We start from the raw sequence: 14654 nt of genomic DNA on the forward strand, positions 1-14654 counted from the left end.
GCGCGAGTCTCGAACACGTTGGGCAACGCGCGGCGTCAGATAAGCTGCCCGGCAATTATTGTCCTGCATCAACAAAAGTGCCCTTTTGCAGACCTGCTGATTGATTGATCGGTTTGCCACCTGACCCTCTGGTGCGCAATGACCGGCAGACGGCTTAGAATTAAATACAATGCAGATGACCCGCATGCGAAGTGACACCGTCATATGTTAAAGCTGACACACTCACGGCCTGTCTTTTGTTACAGATTCTGCAACGACAAACATCGCTGCAGGGAGGCTGAGTAATTCTTGAATGAGCTGATTTTGTGGTAAGTCTTTATTTTGATTCATATCATTCTTATTTTAAATCTACTTCAACAACTTAAAATTAGCTGAGTTATAAATAAATGCATTTAGTCGAGAAAAAAAATAGAATTAATTTAATTTTAATTTAAATTTTATGCAAAAAATTTCTAAACGTATTTTGAAACATAGAAAAATAAAAGTATTTAAAGTTTTATTTATCTATTGTACAAAGATTTTTTTTATATTAAAGAACTGTTAAAATATTTACAATTGATTTGAATTTTAAACTGGGATTTAATTTGTTTTTCTGCTCGTGTTTATTAACGGAATAAAAACATGCCCATTTTTTATTATTTTTTTTTTCAATTCAATTCATTTATTTTTCTCCAAACAAGTCAGAACAATCAATTTTAGCAATATCATTTTCATTAAAACTATTTTTAAATCATTAGTTCAAAATTTTTATTTTATTCACATTTAACAATGAATAAAATGTATTACAAAAAAATAAATGCTTGCAAGTTCTCAATTACGGTCAATTTTGCACAGCAACTGCATTAAATACACTAGTCAAGGGAAGTCATGTAGCGTCTGGATTTTACAAGAGCAGTGAAGTCACAGATTATTTTAAAGCATGACCAAATCTGCATTTACATTCCATTAATCGTCAAAATTTGCAATTCAAATGAGTTCATTTGAATTACCCATTTTCGCCACATTTTCTCTGTAAAGATTTATTTGCAAAAATGGTTAAAGTCACCTTCCTTACCGGAAGAGCAATTACAATTAAGACGCTCAAGGCAATTCTGCGACATACACAAAGAATATTTAAATCTGACGGCACAAGAGGATCGTTATAATGTGATGTTTGCTTAGTTTGCTTGTCTGAGGACCTTTGCTTTTTGTCCCATTATGTTTTGGGTAAACTGCGCGCGGCACCGCATGTACTATGAGTTTATATCGTGTTAAGTTCGCTATCGGGGGTTCTTAGATAATCTTTGGAGAGGACTGAAGCTTTTATAATCACGATGTGAGTGCACCCATGATTCAATGAAATGAATTTGTCCATTGATAAAAAGTCCTTTATAAAAATCACTTTAAAACCTGGAATGCATTCTCCTAAAAAATGTAAAAAAGAAGATAAGAGGTGACAAAATTTTAACAGTTAAAGTCAAGTCTGATAAGAAGCCTTTTGATATGAATTCTACAATAATTAATGCAGAAAACTCTTAATATGCTTTTTATTATTTGAAGTTATATTAAAATTACAAATCTTAGGGAAAGTTACAAATAAATTTTATATTTACGTATTCTAAAAGAATTAAATGTCATCAACTCGATTATGTTTGAGAAAAATCTGCTAAAGTAATGACGATAAATGCCATTAATACTTAACTGTTTAGAGTTTAAGTTAAATCATCTTCTGGAGTTAAAACTTTTATCGGCGCAAATGAGTTTCAGATAATTTTGTATGGAGTTATAAAAATCTGCTTTTATCTAGAATATTGAGTTATTTTTCTGCTAAAACTTGTGACTTAATTTATATTTAATTATTTCTGAACGAAATCTGTTTATCTTTTTAATTTGTTGGAAATCTTTAAAGAGGCATTGGAAATTTAAAAAAATAAATGTAATAACAAATATTACACTTTTTTATAGCGTTGGTATACTTCTTTGATTAGATCATTTAAGATAAAGAATGTAACACGAAGCACGCTTTTAATTGCATTTACTTGACGTACATAGATTTTCAAGCTCCCACAAAGCAAACATGTTATAATATTTTCTCGTTTCATTGTTTAATATTCCGGCAACGGAGAGTTTCGCAAGAAAACGCAGACGTCGTAGTTGTTGTCACTTCATGTTTTTTTCCCAATCGCGCCTGCGACGCGACACATAATCTGTCCTGAAGCTTGCCTGAAAGGGAGAAGGAAAGAAAGTTCTCCCTGATCAGAGAGAGAGGCCGTGTGTCGCCAGAAATGGGGCGCGCGCCACTTGTTTATGTGTCATTAATTGGAGTGGAAATAACGCGTCTTTCTCATTTATAATTTTGCTCTTTATTCTCCGTCGTCGTGCACGTGACACGCAAAACAACAACGCCTCGACGCGCAAAATCAAATTGATAAAAAAAAAATACAGTAAAATACATTTATTAACAATAATATTACAATAGACAAGGGTAAAAAATCGCAACTGCAGAGAAGGGGAGTTTAATTATTTTAATTAAAACTTAAAACTGGGAAAATCTTTAGTGTTACTATTGAGCTGCTGAGGAATTAAAGCACCTTTGAAACAAGAATCTTTGAGAGAAAAAAACAGTCTATATTTGTGAAGAATAAAAATCATGCTGGAGTTGCCTATTTTACGTGTAGGATGGTTTAAAATGATTCTGCTTAAAACTAGTCTATGGAGAGTTTTCTGAAGGAGCCTTCCATGCCGAACAATTGGCTGCTACTTTTGCCACTACCGGGCGCCCTGCGACTCTCGTCCGCCCTGAAAGCTTCTTCTGCCTTCAGCCACTCTACATACTCGGTCTCTGTCCTCTTGCGATCAGCCTCTGAAAGAATACAATTATTAGAAATTTTTACTTTCCAATCATCGATTTGGCCAAAATCAGACCCGCTTATGTTTTTTCTCTCCAAAATTTTATGAATCTAATTGTAAGATCAGTTGTAATTAAATTCCTCTATTTTAAAATATTTTAATTCAAATTATCGCATAGAAATTTAGTATGAAGTATCAAATTCTTTTGAAGTTAAATTTAATTAATTTACTATATCATACAGTTTGATTGGGACAAATTACTCTCACAAATAATTAAATAGCATTAAGTTATGATCGTATAATATATATAATATTATTTAAATTAAAAAACAAAAACGTTTAACTCTTGTAAATAAGTGTAAAATTTAAAATGATTATAATTTTTCAAAGTTACAACAATTTTAAAACAAGAATATAAATAAAAATAGATATTTTTCATTGGTAAATACAAAATTTAATTTGTAAAATAGTTTGAGGAAAGTTTTCAAAGAACTGTAAAAATACTCATGTTATTTCTGAAGAATAACACATTAATAAAATTGATATAATAAATCAATAAAAAACTTTGAATATCTTGAAAGAATCTTGAATGAATAAAAGTCATAGACTGCTTGGTATGCAACCCGAGAGCAAGCGTGTTTCGCGTGTTGTCTGATTTCGGTTACTTCTCATATCAGAGAAAGCAATCTCGCAATGATTACGTCACAATTAAACGAAACACATCGCAGCACAATCTTTACACTCTGACAATCAATTAAACCAACCGTGAATTTTAGGCGTGGAAGGCGCCTTTCCGCCGTAATCCTCGGGCAGAATCTCCTGAGGTATGTCCTTGATGCATTCCACTCCGCCGGTGTGAAGGTGGAGCTGCAAATAAATTTCATTCATTTTTTGCTTTTTCTTGTTCCGTGGCTCTTCTTACCAGTCCCATGAGTTCGCCCTTCATGAGGGGTTTGACCAGGGCCATGACTCTGTCCATGAAGGACACGCAGTGGATAACGTGAATGGCTTTCAGACGGGCTGGATGCGCTTCCTAAATGAAAAAAAAATAATAATAATAATGTTTGACTGTCGCTGTCACAGTATTTATCGTTTAAATATCTAGTTGATATTTTTGTGTAGTTTTTTTTTTACAAATTATTAAAATAAGCAAATAATCATAAATGAGCCAAGAAAATTGTCGTCGAAATTTTATTATTATAAAATCTTTGAATCTAAAAGAAATAAATAAATACAATAGTGCAGAAGAAAGCAAGGAAACTTTCACGATTTCAAGTTCAATGCCATGTCTAGGACAGTCTATGAAAATGGCATGAGAGGCAGAAGCGCGTATAAACAAATCGTAAAAATGGTTTTAGTAGTTTCGTCTATTGAAACATAAAAAAAAAACTATATAAAAGGTTCAAAAGGTGATTCAATAATATCATCCATTTGACAGGAGCTCACAAAACTCACTCTCGGAATATAAATCTTATTTTTATATTGGATCAACTTCAATTCAATTTTATCCAGATAATTATTTCTCTAACCTGGATGTAGACCATGTATTTCTTGAGGGAAGGCAGTGAGACTCTGGTGAGGTGTCCGATCGAAACGCCCTTCATGTCGAAAATGACGATGTAACCTGGCGCCAGTCCGTCCTCACTAATCCTGATGTCGGCGAACACAAAGAACGCCTTCATCAGTTCGACGAAATTCGCTTTGCTAGGCTCCGTTTCCTTGAGCCTGTACAACAGCACTCTGTATCCACTATTTGTTGACTTTGGTACAGCAATCATTTCCCTGCGGACGAAGATTGATTGAAATTCCAATAAAATGAATTTATTTGAAAATAAAAGAAGCACTCACGCGACATCAAAGGAGTTTTTGACGTCAGCAGTCTTTGGGTCTCTGCGAGCAAAAAATTCCGGAACTCCTGCCCTAATTGTGAAATAAGTCTCTATTGTGGTTTTTGCCTTCTCCAGGCTATACTCGCAGCTGTGCAGAAAAAGTAACACGAATTCATCTGAAATAAAAAGTTTCAATCGTTTTATTTAATAATTTTAAATGCCTGTTATTTTATTGAGGTCTAATTTCTTTCTATCATTGAAGCTGAACTTATCTATTTTGCCTTTTTTTAAATATTTTGTTCATATTTCTTCCATTTATATAATCACTGAAATAATGTATTCAATCAAAATTTAGACTTCTTTCAACATAAAAATAACGCATTAAAAGAAATACGGCCTCCTTGGTGAACGCATACAATTGTGAAAAAGTATAATTAGAAAATTGTTTCACTGACCGTTTGTTTAAAAGAAATCCTGAAATATTTTGCGTTTAAAAATAATGTTATTAATAATGATGCAAATTTATAAAAATTATTTCTAGTGCATTTTTTCCAATAATATATTTTTTCAAGGAAAATTTGCACCAGGAATGTTTCAAAAAGGTTTTTATGATCTTAAGTTAACAAGTATAATCTTAAAAGTCACTTTAGTAAAAATATTAAGAAGCAGTGCCTATATAGACGTAAAATAACTTGATTCTGAGTGCTCTCGATGGACCAAATATCCATTTTATAGACTGGTAGTGATGAAATTGTCACATTTTATTAAAAAAGCTTTTAGGAGATTTTCACATAGATGAATCAATCATATAAACACAAACATTAAGAACGTTGCAACGCTGCATGCGAATGAAAAAAATTACTCAATGAAAATTTTCTAATGAGTTTCATAAGAAGCGCAGCCATACCTGAAATGGTCGGTAGGTGCCTTTGGTGGGTCATCCATTTCTGGACGTGCTGGATGTCCTCTTTGTGTTTCTTCAGCAGCGGCTGGAATTCGTTGCTGAGGCCCTTGAGGAAGGGCACGATCTTCTGATTCAGCTTCCCCTGTCAAACAAATTCAATCCATTAGTTTGAACGAATTAATTAATTTTCATCTTTTTCATGTTGAGCTATAAGAAGGTAATGTGTTGCAACAGACACGTGTCCTTCATTGTTATTTGATAATATAAAATGCGTAATAAAAAATCAAGCTGCGCGCGAACGCAACTTTCTTTCTGACCGCGCCGCAGGCCCAAAACCGCTCGAGCCCAGCCAGCGAGACGCGCGCGGTGACCCCACTCATGAAACAGATTACGGTGGTTATTATTATTTTTTTTTTTTTTTAATATTATGGCGCTCGCTGCCTAATAATAATTGGCGGTGACAAGTGTGTGTCGTAACCCAGAATTAACGCTATAAAAATATAGCAAGTAAAAAACTCGATCAAAACGAGATTTTCGTCTAGGAAAGTTGTCATTTTAAAGCTCAATGCGCAAATCACGTAAAGGGTTAGTGGGTCAGATATTGAAATGTGTATTTTAATAATTTGCGGGCACACGAGTTTTTACACCATTATAAAAATCTCCAGTATTCACAAGTACATTCTTATTTTCCTCGATGGAAAATAAAAAAATCCCATCCTGTGCTTTACATGTAAAAATTGCATGAGAACCGTAAAACTGTCCCAGAACCAGATGACTTTTTAAACTCATATTTTCAATTAAAAAAGTATTATTGAAAGAAAAAAGCTAAAAGAAAGTAGATATATGTATAAAATTTTTACAAATTAAATAAAAAATCCAATTTTCGTTTAAGAGTGTAAGATCTGTTTTTTTTCTAAATAAATAAATAATCTATTGCTTCTGAAGTTTTGTTTCGAATTATTTTCAAAAAGAAAATAATTTGAAAATCCAGCAATAGTAAAATATAAAATTATAAAAGTTTCAAACTTTTTTTATTTAAAAAGTAAGTTTAAAAAATTTCACGTGCCACATATTGAATAAATTTATATGATTTGCAAAGATCCCTCATCGCAATGATTTTTTGAGTGGTGCCGTAATAAAAAATATATAAATATTTCCTACTCTTTCATGAAATGAATTTATTGATTATAACTTTTTACAGTCTAGAACTCTTGTAGTCACGGCACTTAACTTCTTTTTATATTAATATTAAAATCATTTTCAACTGCACGGCTTCAAATTATATCGGATTTTAAATTGGCTTTTGCACAGTCACCTTTTCAAATTATTTCCCACCTAATCCAAAAAGTGATACGTGCCGATTTCAGATTTCTACAGGTGTGGGCTAACAATAAAAAGTGCGGCGGTGAGAGATGGTGTTGTTATATCAGCGTGACCACAGCCGTGAAATTCACGTTTCGAAATTCCATATAATTAGCGGTTTGGAACAAAGGCAAGTCGCACGCGGGTGCTAAAATCGGAGCTTTTTATCTCGCACGTTTTGCTGATGGAACAGGAAACTTTCGTTGTGCTGCTATCAAAAGTATAATTAAATTAAAATGCTTACTTGGTTTTAGAAATTGGATGATTTTTACTGTATAATTTTTGGAGAAATTTTAAGAATATTTTTTCCTTATTATGCTTATTACTTATTATTCTTAGAAATGTCACATAAATTTGCGATTGAACTTCAAAAATCAATTTTATTCTCCCTCCATATAGGATTTTATTGGCATTCTTCTTTCTAATTGTATTTAAAGAAAAAGAAAACACGCAAGTCTCTAATTATTGAACAAGCGTCGTTTTTAGGGCCTTAATTGCCCGCAATTAAGAAGTTGAGAAATGTATTACCAAAAATTATGTGCAATTTTCCACTTCTGCACTAATTCGCAAAGTAATACGATTTTAATAACAACTTCTCTGCCTATTTATCACACGGAGTGCTTCGAAAATAAGAAAGGCGTTGTGAATTCACAGCTTTTTATTCGCGGCATTGCGGCAATCGCGCGAGAGAGAAAGATGAAGTTTCTCTGCTCCTTGATGCAGCACAATTGCGTGCCGTGTCCGCCGCGCATTTTGTCCCGCGAGTTTTATTCAGATCTGCAAGTCACCAAATGAAAAAGAGATTTCAAACTCTCGCCGTCGCATACATGACTTTTGTAAAGAGCTCCGATGGCGAAATAAAAATTTCTACTTATTGTTTCTCACCGAATGAAAATATTTTCCTCGCGATCGTTCAAAAAAATATTTTTTCGAAAGTAATAACTTTATCGGTGTCTCATCCTGTACTCAAACAACTAATTGCCCTGTGCTAATTAAAAAAAGATCCCTTTCGCGATATTAAATTCGCGTTGATTCGTATCGCGAGTTAATAGAAAACGCGGCTTGGACCATAAAAGTGCTCGAGAAATCAACCGGAATGAACAACTTGATGCCGATAATTGGCGCCGTGTGTATATGCAAAGTGTTGGCGGCACTCGCGGTTTCCTTTCGCCTCTTCAGTCGAGTTGTGTGCCCAGCCAGCAGCGTGAGGAACTTTCGCTTTTCTCCGAGCGAGCACTGGCCGCCGGATGAGATGGACCTTGCTCACGGCTTTTCGCAAGATCGCCGCATTCTTTTCGTCTTGCAGACTTTTACGGTGTCGCCAGATCTCAAAACAAATATGTGCACATTCGGCATGCAAATATTTGCGAAAAAATAAATAAAAAAATTTAGGAAAATTGAGAGACTCTAATGGAAGCTAAAAGATTGATATAGTCCTCATGTTCTTATTAGTGATTGCAACAAAATTTATTGATAATAAATATTGATTTTAATTTAATATTGTTCTTTTATTGAATATAATTTATTACAAGCAGCGGCCCCGAAAGGGGAGAATCCGAGTTATCGGCCCTTGCGATTTAGCAGCCTGTCTGCTACCACTGGTGCCTTTCCCAAGAGGGATAAACAATTAAAAAAAAAAAAAAAAAAAGCAGCCAACAATGTCAAAATTAAATATTTAAATATATTACATATTTTAATTCACATCGCGGGTGATGCATTTTAATTACACGGGGCGACCTTGTTTAAGTGACGTCGCCCTCAAACCAGGTCAATAAAGGACAAGTCGGAAAGATCAACACTATTTAAAAAAAAAAACTATTGTGTATTGCGTGTATTGTTTCATTTTATATTAGAATTGATTAAATAATAAGTGCGAGCAAAATTTGTTATTAAAATTGTTACTTACCGGGGAAGCACTCATGCTGGCTGCAGTTAGGTGACTGACTGCGAGAAAACATGCACCTGAGCACCTTTGGCTCCCTTCCTCCTGCCGCGCGCTAAATCAATTCCACCTCTCTCTATCATGTTTTGATGAATCCAGGTGAGCAAAACGTCGGCGCTGCCGCTTTTTAATGAGCAAGCCGCGAACACCGTAGACGCGGGGATCATTTTAAGCTCTTTAAAAATCCTTCAGATTATATGTAAATTTAAAAAAAAAGGAACCTAAATTTTGGGGTTTAGTAAGAATTTTTATTTTTACATATTTTACAAAAATCTTAAATTTGGAATACTTTAATTTTTTTCCCTCAAAATGTAAAGAAACTTTTAGTAGTTAATTAATCAAATTATATTAATTATATATGAAGCAATACGAAATAAAATTTACTAATTATGTAAGTTTTATTATACTTTCTTTAAATCGCTTAAAATTAAAAATGTATGTATGAAAACAACTCTTTAGATTAAAATTAAATTCTGTTAAATAATATGATAAATTTATTTATTATGGAATTAAAAATGGATATTTCCAAATTGCAAATTTTTTATGGATGAAAAACTCCTTTTGCAGACAATATTTAAACTATTTAGAAACTCCTCGTATTTTTTGCAGTGAGAAAGGTGAATAAAATTATATCTATATAAAAAAAAATACTCATTTTATTATAAACATTACATTTTTGTTAAAATTAAAATACTAATAATTCATTAGAAAATTTCAGAAAATTTAAACTTTTCTATTTTGATTAAAAATTTAAAGTAAAAAAATATGAATGCTCGTTACTTAAAAAAACTCTATGAACCAAAGTTTTGACTTATTCTGGAGAGCTGAAAGAGCTGAACTTCTGATAAATTTTTTCAATAACTTGTGATGACAATCCAGTGCACCCAACATTTTCTACAAAAGTTTCTCGTCCTTGTCGCGCTAAAGCCCTCAGGCTGTCCACATCAAATTTTCCAGCCAAGCTGTTTAGCTGCCGCTTCATGACCACCCTTCTTTCTTGCAGAAATTGCAAACCTACAAAGAAAAAAATTTTTCTATAAGTATTTATTCTTCACGATCCTTACTTTTTGATTTATTCCTCATAAAATATTGTTATTGACGACATTGCTAAAAAATTGGGGAAATATGTGAGAATTTTTTTTACTCACTTAAATATTAACTAAAAATTTTTCTCACCAGGTAAATTGATTTTCGCCTTTTGCCAGGCAAAGTAGCCCTCGAGTTGGAAAGAAAAATCCAAAAACTGGTCCCTTCTTCCCATGCGTTCAAAAACACTTTTGAGATGTCTCGAGTCAACTAAGGCGTCGTGCAGATCGATGGCGTTTGTCGAGCCCACAAAGTGTGAAATCAGCGTTGCCAGTTTGTGGTTTTGAGGGCCTTTGGGGTTGACGGATCTCCTGGGGTGCAGCTTTTGAGCGGCCGGCAGCGTGTCGATGAAGCCGATGCACTTTTCGCCAAATCGTTTGACCAGTGAATTTTCCACAAGCGCATTCCACAGGAAGCCCATATCAAATTGGGCGCTGTGTGCCACCAAAATGACGTCAGTGGAGAACGACTCGCAGAACTTGACGAAATTTTCCAAAGCATCTTCTGGAGTCAAAGTTTGCACGTGGCCTTGGCCTTCCCTTTCCATTGTCTCATTCTGGACGCTGACTAGTCCTCCGAAGAAACTGATTTTTTCATCAACACCCAACGCCATTCGCGGCATGATGTATTGGTTGAAATAATTTTGCTCCGAACTGAAGGCGACGATTTGATACATTTCGTCTTCCTCAGAGTTCAGACCGGTCGTCTCAACATCAAAAAAGATGAGATTAGACGCTGCGAATTTATCGGCAGGAATCTTCTTAGCGAATTCTCTCAAGGTTGGTGCCTGCACTCGGGCCATACGGGTTGACCAATAATCCATTCTTCCAGAGATCTATGTGAGACGGTAAAATATTGCATTATTAATAATCTTTTAAAGAATATTTTCTCTGATAAAATTTTCAAAAAACTCAAAAAAGAGCAGGTATAAGACATATTATGTAAGAAAATTCAACGTTTCATCTACTTTGCAATGCTTTGCAATTACCAAAAATCATATACGTTTATTATTATATTATTGTAAAAAGAAAAATATTTTGTAATAACCCCCAGCTAGAGGCTTAAATTTGTAAAATTGTCTTACTATGTTAGACTTATATCGAAAAGTCTTTAAAATTCCAACTTGAGTTTTAAAGTCTTTAAAAGTGAACAAAGTCTCAGAAATCATTTAGCTTAGTGAGCCATGTTTTCAAACTTTATAGAAATAAATTAATTGTAAGACGGACACATTTAATGTACTAAAATTTTAGGTGCACTTTCATATAAACTTAAATAATAATAATAATAATTTTCTCGATTTTTTTTTTAATTTTTGTAGAAAGAAATTTTATAGAAAATATTTGGGTAAAAATATTTTAGATTCTTAAAATAAGAAGTAAAAATGTCTTACAAAATATATCGTTTTGAAAATCACATATATTTTTTTTTTTATTTTTAATTCAGAATCACACAATTAATCCATTATCTTAACGAATTTAGGAACGACTTAAAATAAAGTATTTTTACCTCTAGTCTACTTTAGTGTGGTTGAAAAAATTATTTAATTTCATTTAATGCGTAATAAAAATGATATAATTGGGGCGGTATAATATATGTAATGCAATCCAATATTACTTACTAATAGTGACAACTCAGCGCAATTTAATTTACTTCGCACGTATGGATTCTTGGCGGGTGAAAAGCAAACTGCCCGCTTATGAGAATTTTATTCTCATTTTATCATTTAGCCGCAGTGATAAGAAACTCGCGCCAAAACAATGCATTTCACTGCTAATCAACTCATTGATCCATGAAGTTATCGCTCATGGCCGCAATTAAAATTTACGGACTAACTGCCGAAAAGATAAAAAACACAGACTCGGTTAATTTATTAGACTTGTGATTAATTTAATCTTACGGTACTTGCAGTAAATTCTACAAACATTTTTGCTGATTGAAGCTCTTGAAAAATAATTCTTGAAAAACGGTGACTTCATTGATACGAGTGACATTTCGCGGAAATTGATTAACTTTTAATGAGGTTCTAAAAAGCATAAGTGGTTTGTTTTGTTGATTGCTGCATTGAAATTTTCATTTGAAAAATATTATCCATATTTAAAAAGCAAAAGGACCAAACAATTAAATATGTTTATTTTTCTTTTAGTAGCGGTCTTGAAATTAATATTTTCACAGTGGAAAAAGTCACAAAGATTCGTTTTTGCGTCAGCTTTTGTGTAAAAAAGAAATTTTATTTAGTACAAAGAAAAAAATAATTTATTCAAGGGAGACCAATTGCTCAAAATTTAAATTTTTTAATATTTTGAATGCAAAATTGGAAGTTCATGAGCAAAGAACCGTGGTTCTACTCGTTTAAAAATCGTTTTTATTAAACAACAAAACAGCCTTAAAATAAATGTGATCGCGGTCATCATAAAACGCCGGAAAGCAGCTTGGTTGCTCGTAAAATAGGGACGCAGATCGTGAACAAAACTGGTATACAGAGCTGTTTTTTATTTCAGATCGAATGAAAAGAATTTTTCAACGAGAGAATAAAGCAGTGAAATATTACGATTTATAGCGCTTTTGATCCAGATTTTAATTAATTTTATCGACCTTTTATCTCATTGAACATTGTGACGTAACTGGCCAATTGAGAGAAATAAAAACAAATTATATTTACAGAAATTTCTACATTTACTCCTTATAAAATATAACTTGAATTAAGTTTACTCCATCGCTTGCATGCTCTACATATTAATTTTTCCTTTCCTTTTATAATTAATTACAACCGGGCTCGGAAAACGTGAAAATAAAATTATTTTTATATTTGAAAATTTCATAATTTTATATTATTGCTTGAATTATGGGGGCTCTATATTAAGTTTTTTTTCTACTTATTCACTACGAGTTTACCTTTTTTGGGCTACTTTAAAAATCTTGACGCAGCTATAGGTGTTTCCTCTCGGGATACAAGTCGCAGTCTGAGGAATATTCGGGCAAAGCATGCTGCGTTTGGTAGTGGGGGAATTTTATGCACTCGATTGCACTTTTTACCCCACAGCGTTGGAAAAAGCTCTAGGGCAGACGGCAGACGTTGCTTCTTGATGAGATGGTGAAAAAATGTAATGGGTAAATTAAGGGGCGCCGAGCCGATCAGTCGCGCACAATTATGTTGCACATATGTCATGAGGCCAGACAGGATATGAGACTTTTGGCACCACGTTTATTCGAATGCACACGAAATGGAATTTTATTTGTTCCGGTGAAGGATAATCCAAATTTAACACGGTAGAATTTTTATTTAATTCCATCCTTAAATTGGTCTGACTCACCTTTCGTTCATAGAGTGAATCCTCAAAATTATAATTGTAACTAAAAATAACGGAAAAATTATTTTACAAACCAATTAAAAATTCATTGAACTCAAAATGTTTGTAAAACTTTACATAAGTACAATAAATTATTATAAAATTTATGAGAGCAGCCCTGGAGCAGCATAGATTATTTTCACTGCATTCATTGACTAAAAAGATACAAAATTTATCAGCGTCATCAATCTGCAGAGCGTTCAAAAGAATCGTTTGCCAAAAGAACCCCAGAGTCCAAATTTTTGCTTCCCTTTTACCTGTACTGAAGAAATATTTTTTTGTTAAAAGTTTTTATGTTAATTAAAAAAAAAAAAATAAAAAATGTATTTTGTCTAAAAATATGAATACATCAAATAAAGAGCATTAGGAGCAGATATTAAAAAAAAAAAAAAAAACAAGTCAAGATTTGTTTTTAAGGGAAGATTATTAATTGGAGCCATTTTTGGCAATTATTGGGAATTTAACCACCATTGTTGTAAAGACTTGATGACTTGATTCCTTAACGGTTAATTCCAACAGTGCAGAAATCAAAACTAAATATCGCAACAATTAGAATTTTATTTCACATCGTAGAGCCATTGCAAACTAATCTAAATTTAGAGAATTGAGCGGATTCCATACCCAGCAGCTCGGTAGTGCCATGTGTGTTATTTATAAATTGCGGTGTTGGCGGAGGAATGTTTTTTTTAGTTCGTAGCAAGAAATCAAGTTTTACCGCGAACACGTTGTGCGAGCGTAAAAGTGAATTAAACTGCAGTGCAAGATGACCGGCTGCTTTTTCTGCGTGCGCCCGACTTTCTCGCGTGGGCAATTTTCTCTTTGTGCCCTGCATTTTCTTGCACCGCTGCTGGCAAAGTGCATCAGCTATAACGAACATTCACTTAAACAATTACTTTAGTTAATCATTCGCAATTTCCCTACTGTGTCTCGTATAATGGATTAAAATAAAGAAAAGTTTTCAATAATTATGCGAAATCCGCAAACTAAACATATATGATTTCAAGAAATAATTATTTAAAAATCTAAACAAATTTGGGCTCAATTTGCAGCACAAAAACTCGTAAACTATTCCATATTTTCAAATTTTCTTATTTTTTATCATGATAATTTTTTTTTTATTAAAGCTTATTTAAAAATTGTGAATTGTGCATTTTTTTCTCTGATTTGAACAAATATTAGTAATAAAGAAATAGCTTATTCCCTCTGCAACAGAGACTTACAAAATTATAATGCATGTTATTAATTTTATTTCGTATTATATTAATCTAAGATAGCATTTCACCTAGATCATTATTTGCAACTTAAAAATCTAAATGTGGTGAATTTTGAAGCAATATTTTGCGTCAACGACTGTA

General features: G+C 33.0%; 3 protein-coding genes across 6 annotated transcripts in view; 1 reads left to right on the plus strand and 2 right to left on the minus strand.

The window, feature by feature from the left end:
• Positions 1 to 14654, plus strand: part of LOC132202104 (SWI/SNF-related matrix-associated actin-dependent regulator of chromatin subfamily E member 1-like) — a 122656-nt gene that overhangs the window by 84523 nt on the left and 23479 nt on the right. For all 3 annotated transcript variants that reach the window (XM_059628849.1, XM_059628869.1, XM_059628858.1), the window contains one exon: positions 246 to 308. The gene's annotated coding sequence lies outside the window, so the exon portion shown is untranslated. The remainder of the gene's footprint in view (positions 1 to 245; positions 309 to 14654) is intronic.
• Positions 2679 to 8911, minus strand: LOC132204489 (alpha-tocopherol transfer protein-like). The gene is made up of 7 exons (XM_059633020.1): positions 8831 to 8911; positions 5566 to 5704; positions 4678 to 4834; positions 4359 to 4611; positions 3752 to 3862; positions 3594 to 3696; positions 2679 to 2842 (listed from the first exon to the last, which is right to left on the minus strand). The coding sequence occupies exons 1-7, from the start codon at positions 8843 to 8845 to the stop codon at positions 2685 to 2687; spliced, it is 936 nt and encodes a 311-aa protein (XP_059489003.1). The 5' UTR covers positions 8846 to 8911; the 3' UTR covers positions 2679 to 2684.
• On the minus strand, positions 9471 to 12914 carry LOC132205025 (DNA polymerase III PolC-type-like). 2 transcript variants are annotated; one of them, XM_059633840.1, is made up of 3 exons: positions 12845 to 12914; positions 10043 to 10787; positions 9471 to 9880 (listed from the first exon to the last, which is right to left on the minus strand). In XM_059633840.1, exons 2-3 carry the CDS (start codon positions 10773 to 10775, stop codon positions 9678 to 9680), a joined length of 936 nt encoding a protein of 311 aa, XP_059489823.1. In that variant the 5' UTR covers positions 10776 to 10787; positions 12845 to 12914; the 3' UTR covers positions 9471 to 9677. The 2 variants fall into 2 exon arrangements, with proteins under 2 accessions (XP_059489823.1, XP_059489822.1); XM_059633839.1 differs by lacking the exon at positions 12845 to 12914 and adding an exon at positions 11571 to 11655 and having other exon boundaries at positions 9472 to 9880.

Source organism: Neocloeon triangulifer, unplaced genomic scaffold (genome assembly GCF_031216515.1).
Source record: "Neocloeon triangulifer isolate White Clay Creek 2 clone unplaced genomic scaffold, ASM3121651v1 ptg000002l, whole genome shotgun sequence".
Taxonomy (NCBI): Eukaryota; Metazoa; Arthropoda; class Insecta; order Ephemeroptera; family Baetidae; genus Neocloeon; species Neocloeon triangulifer.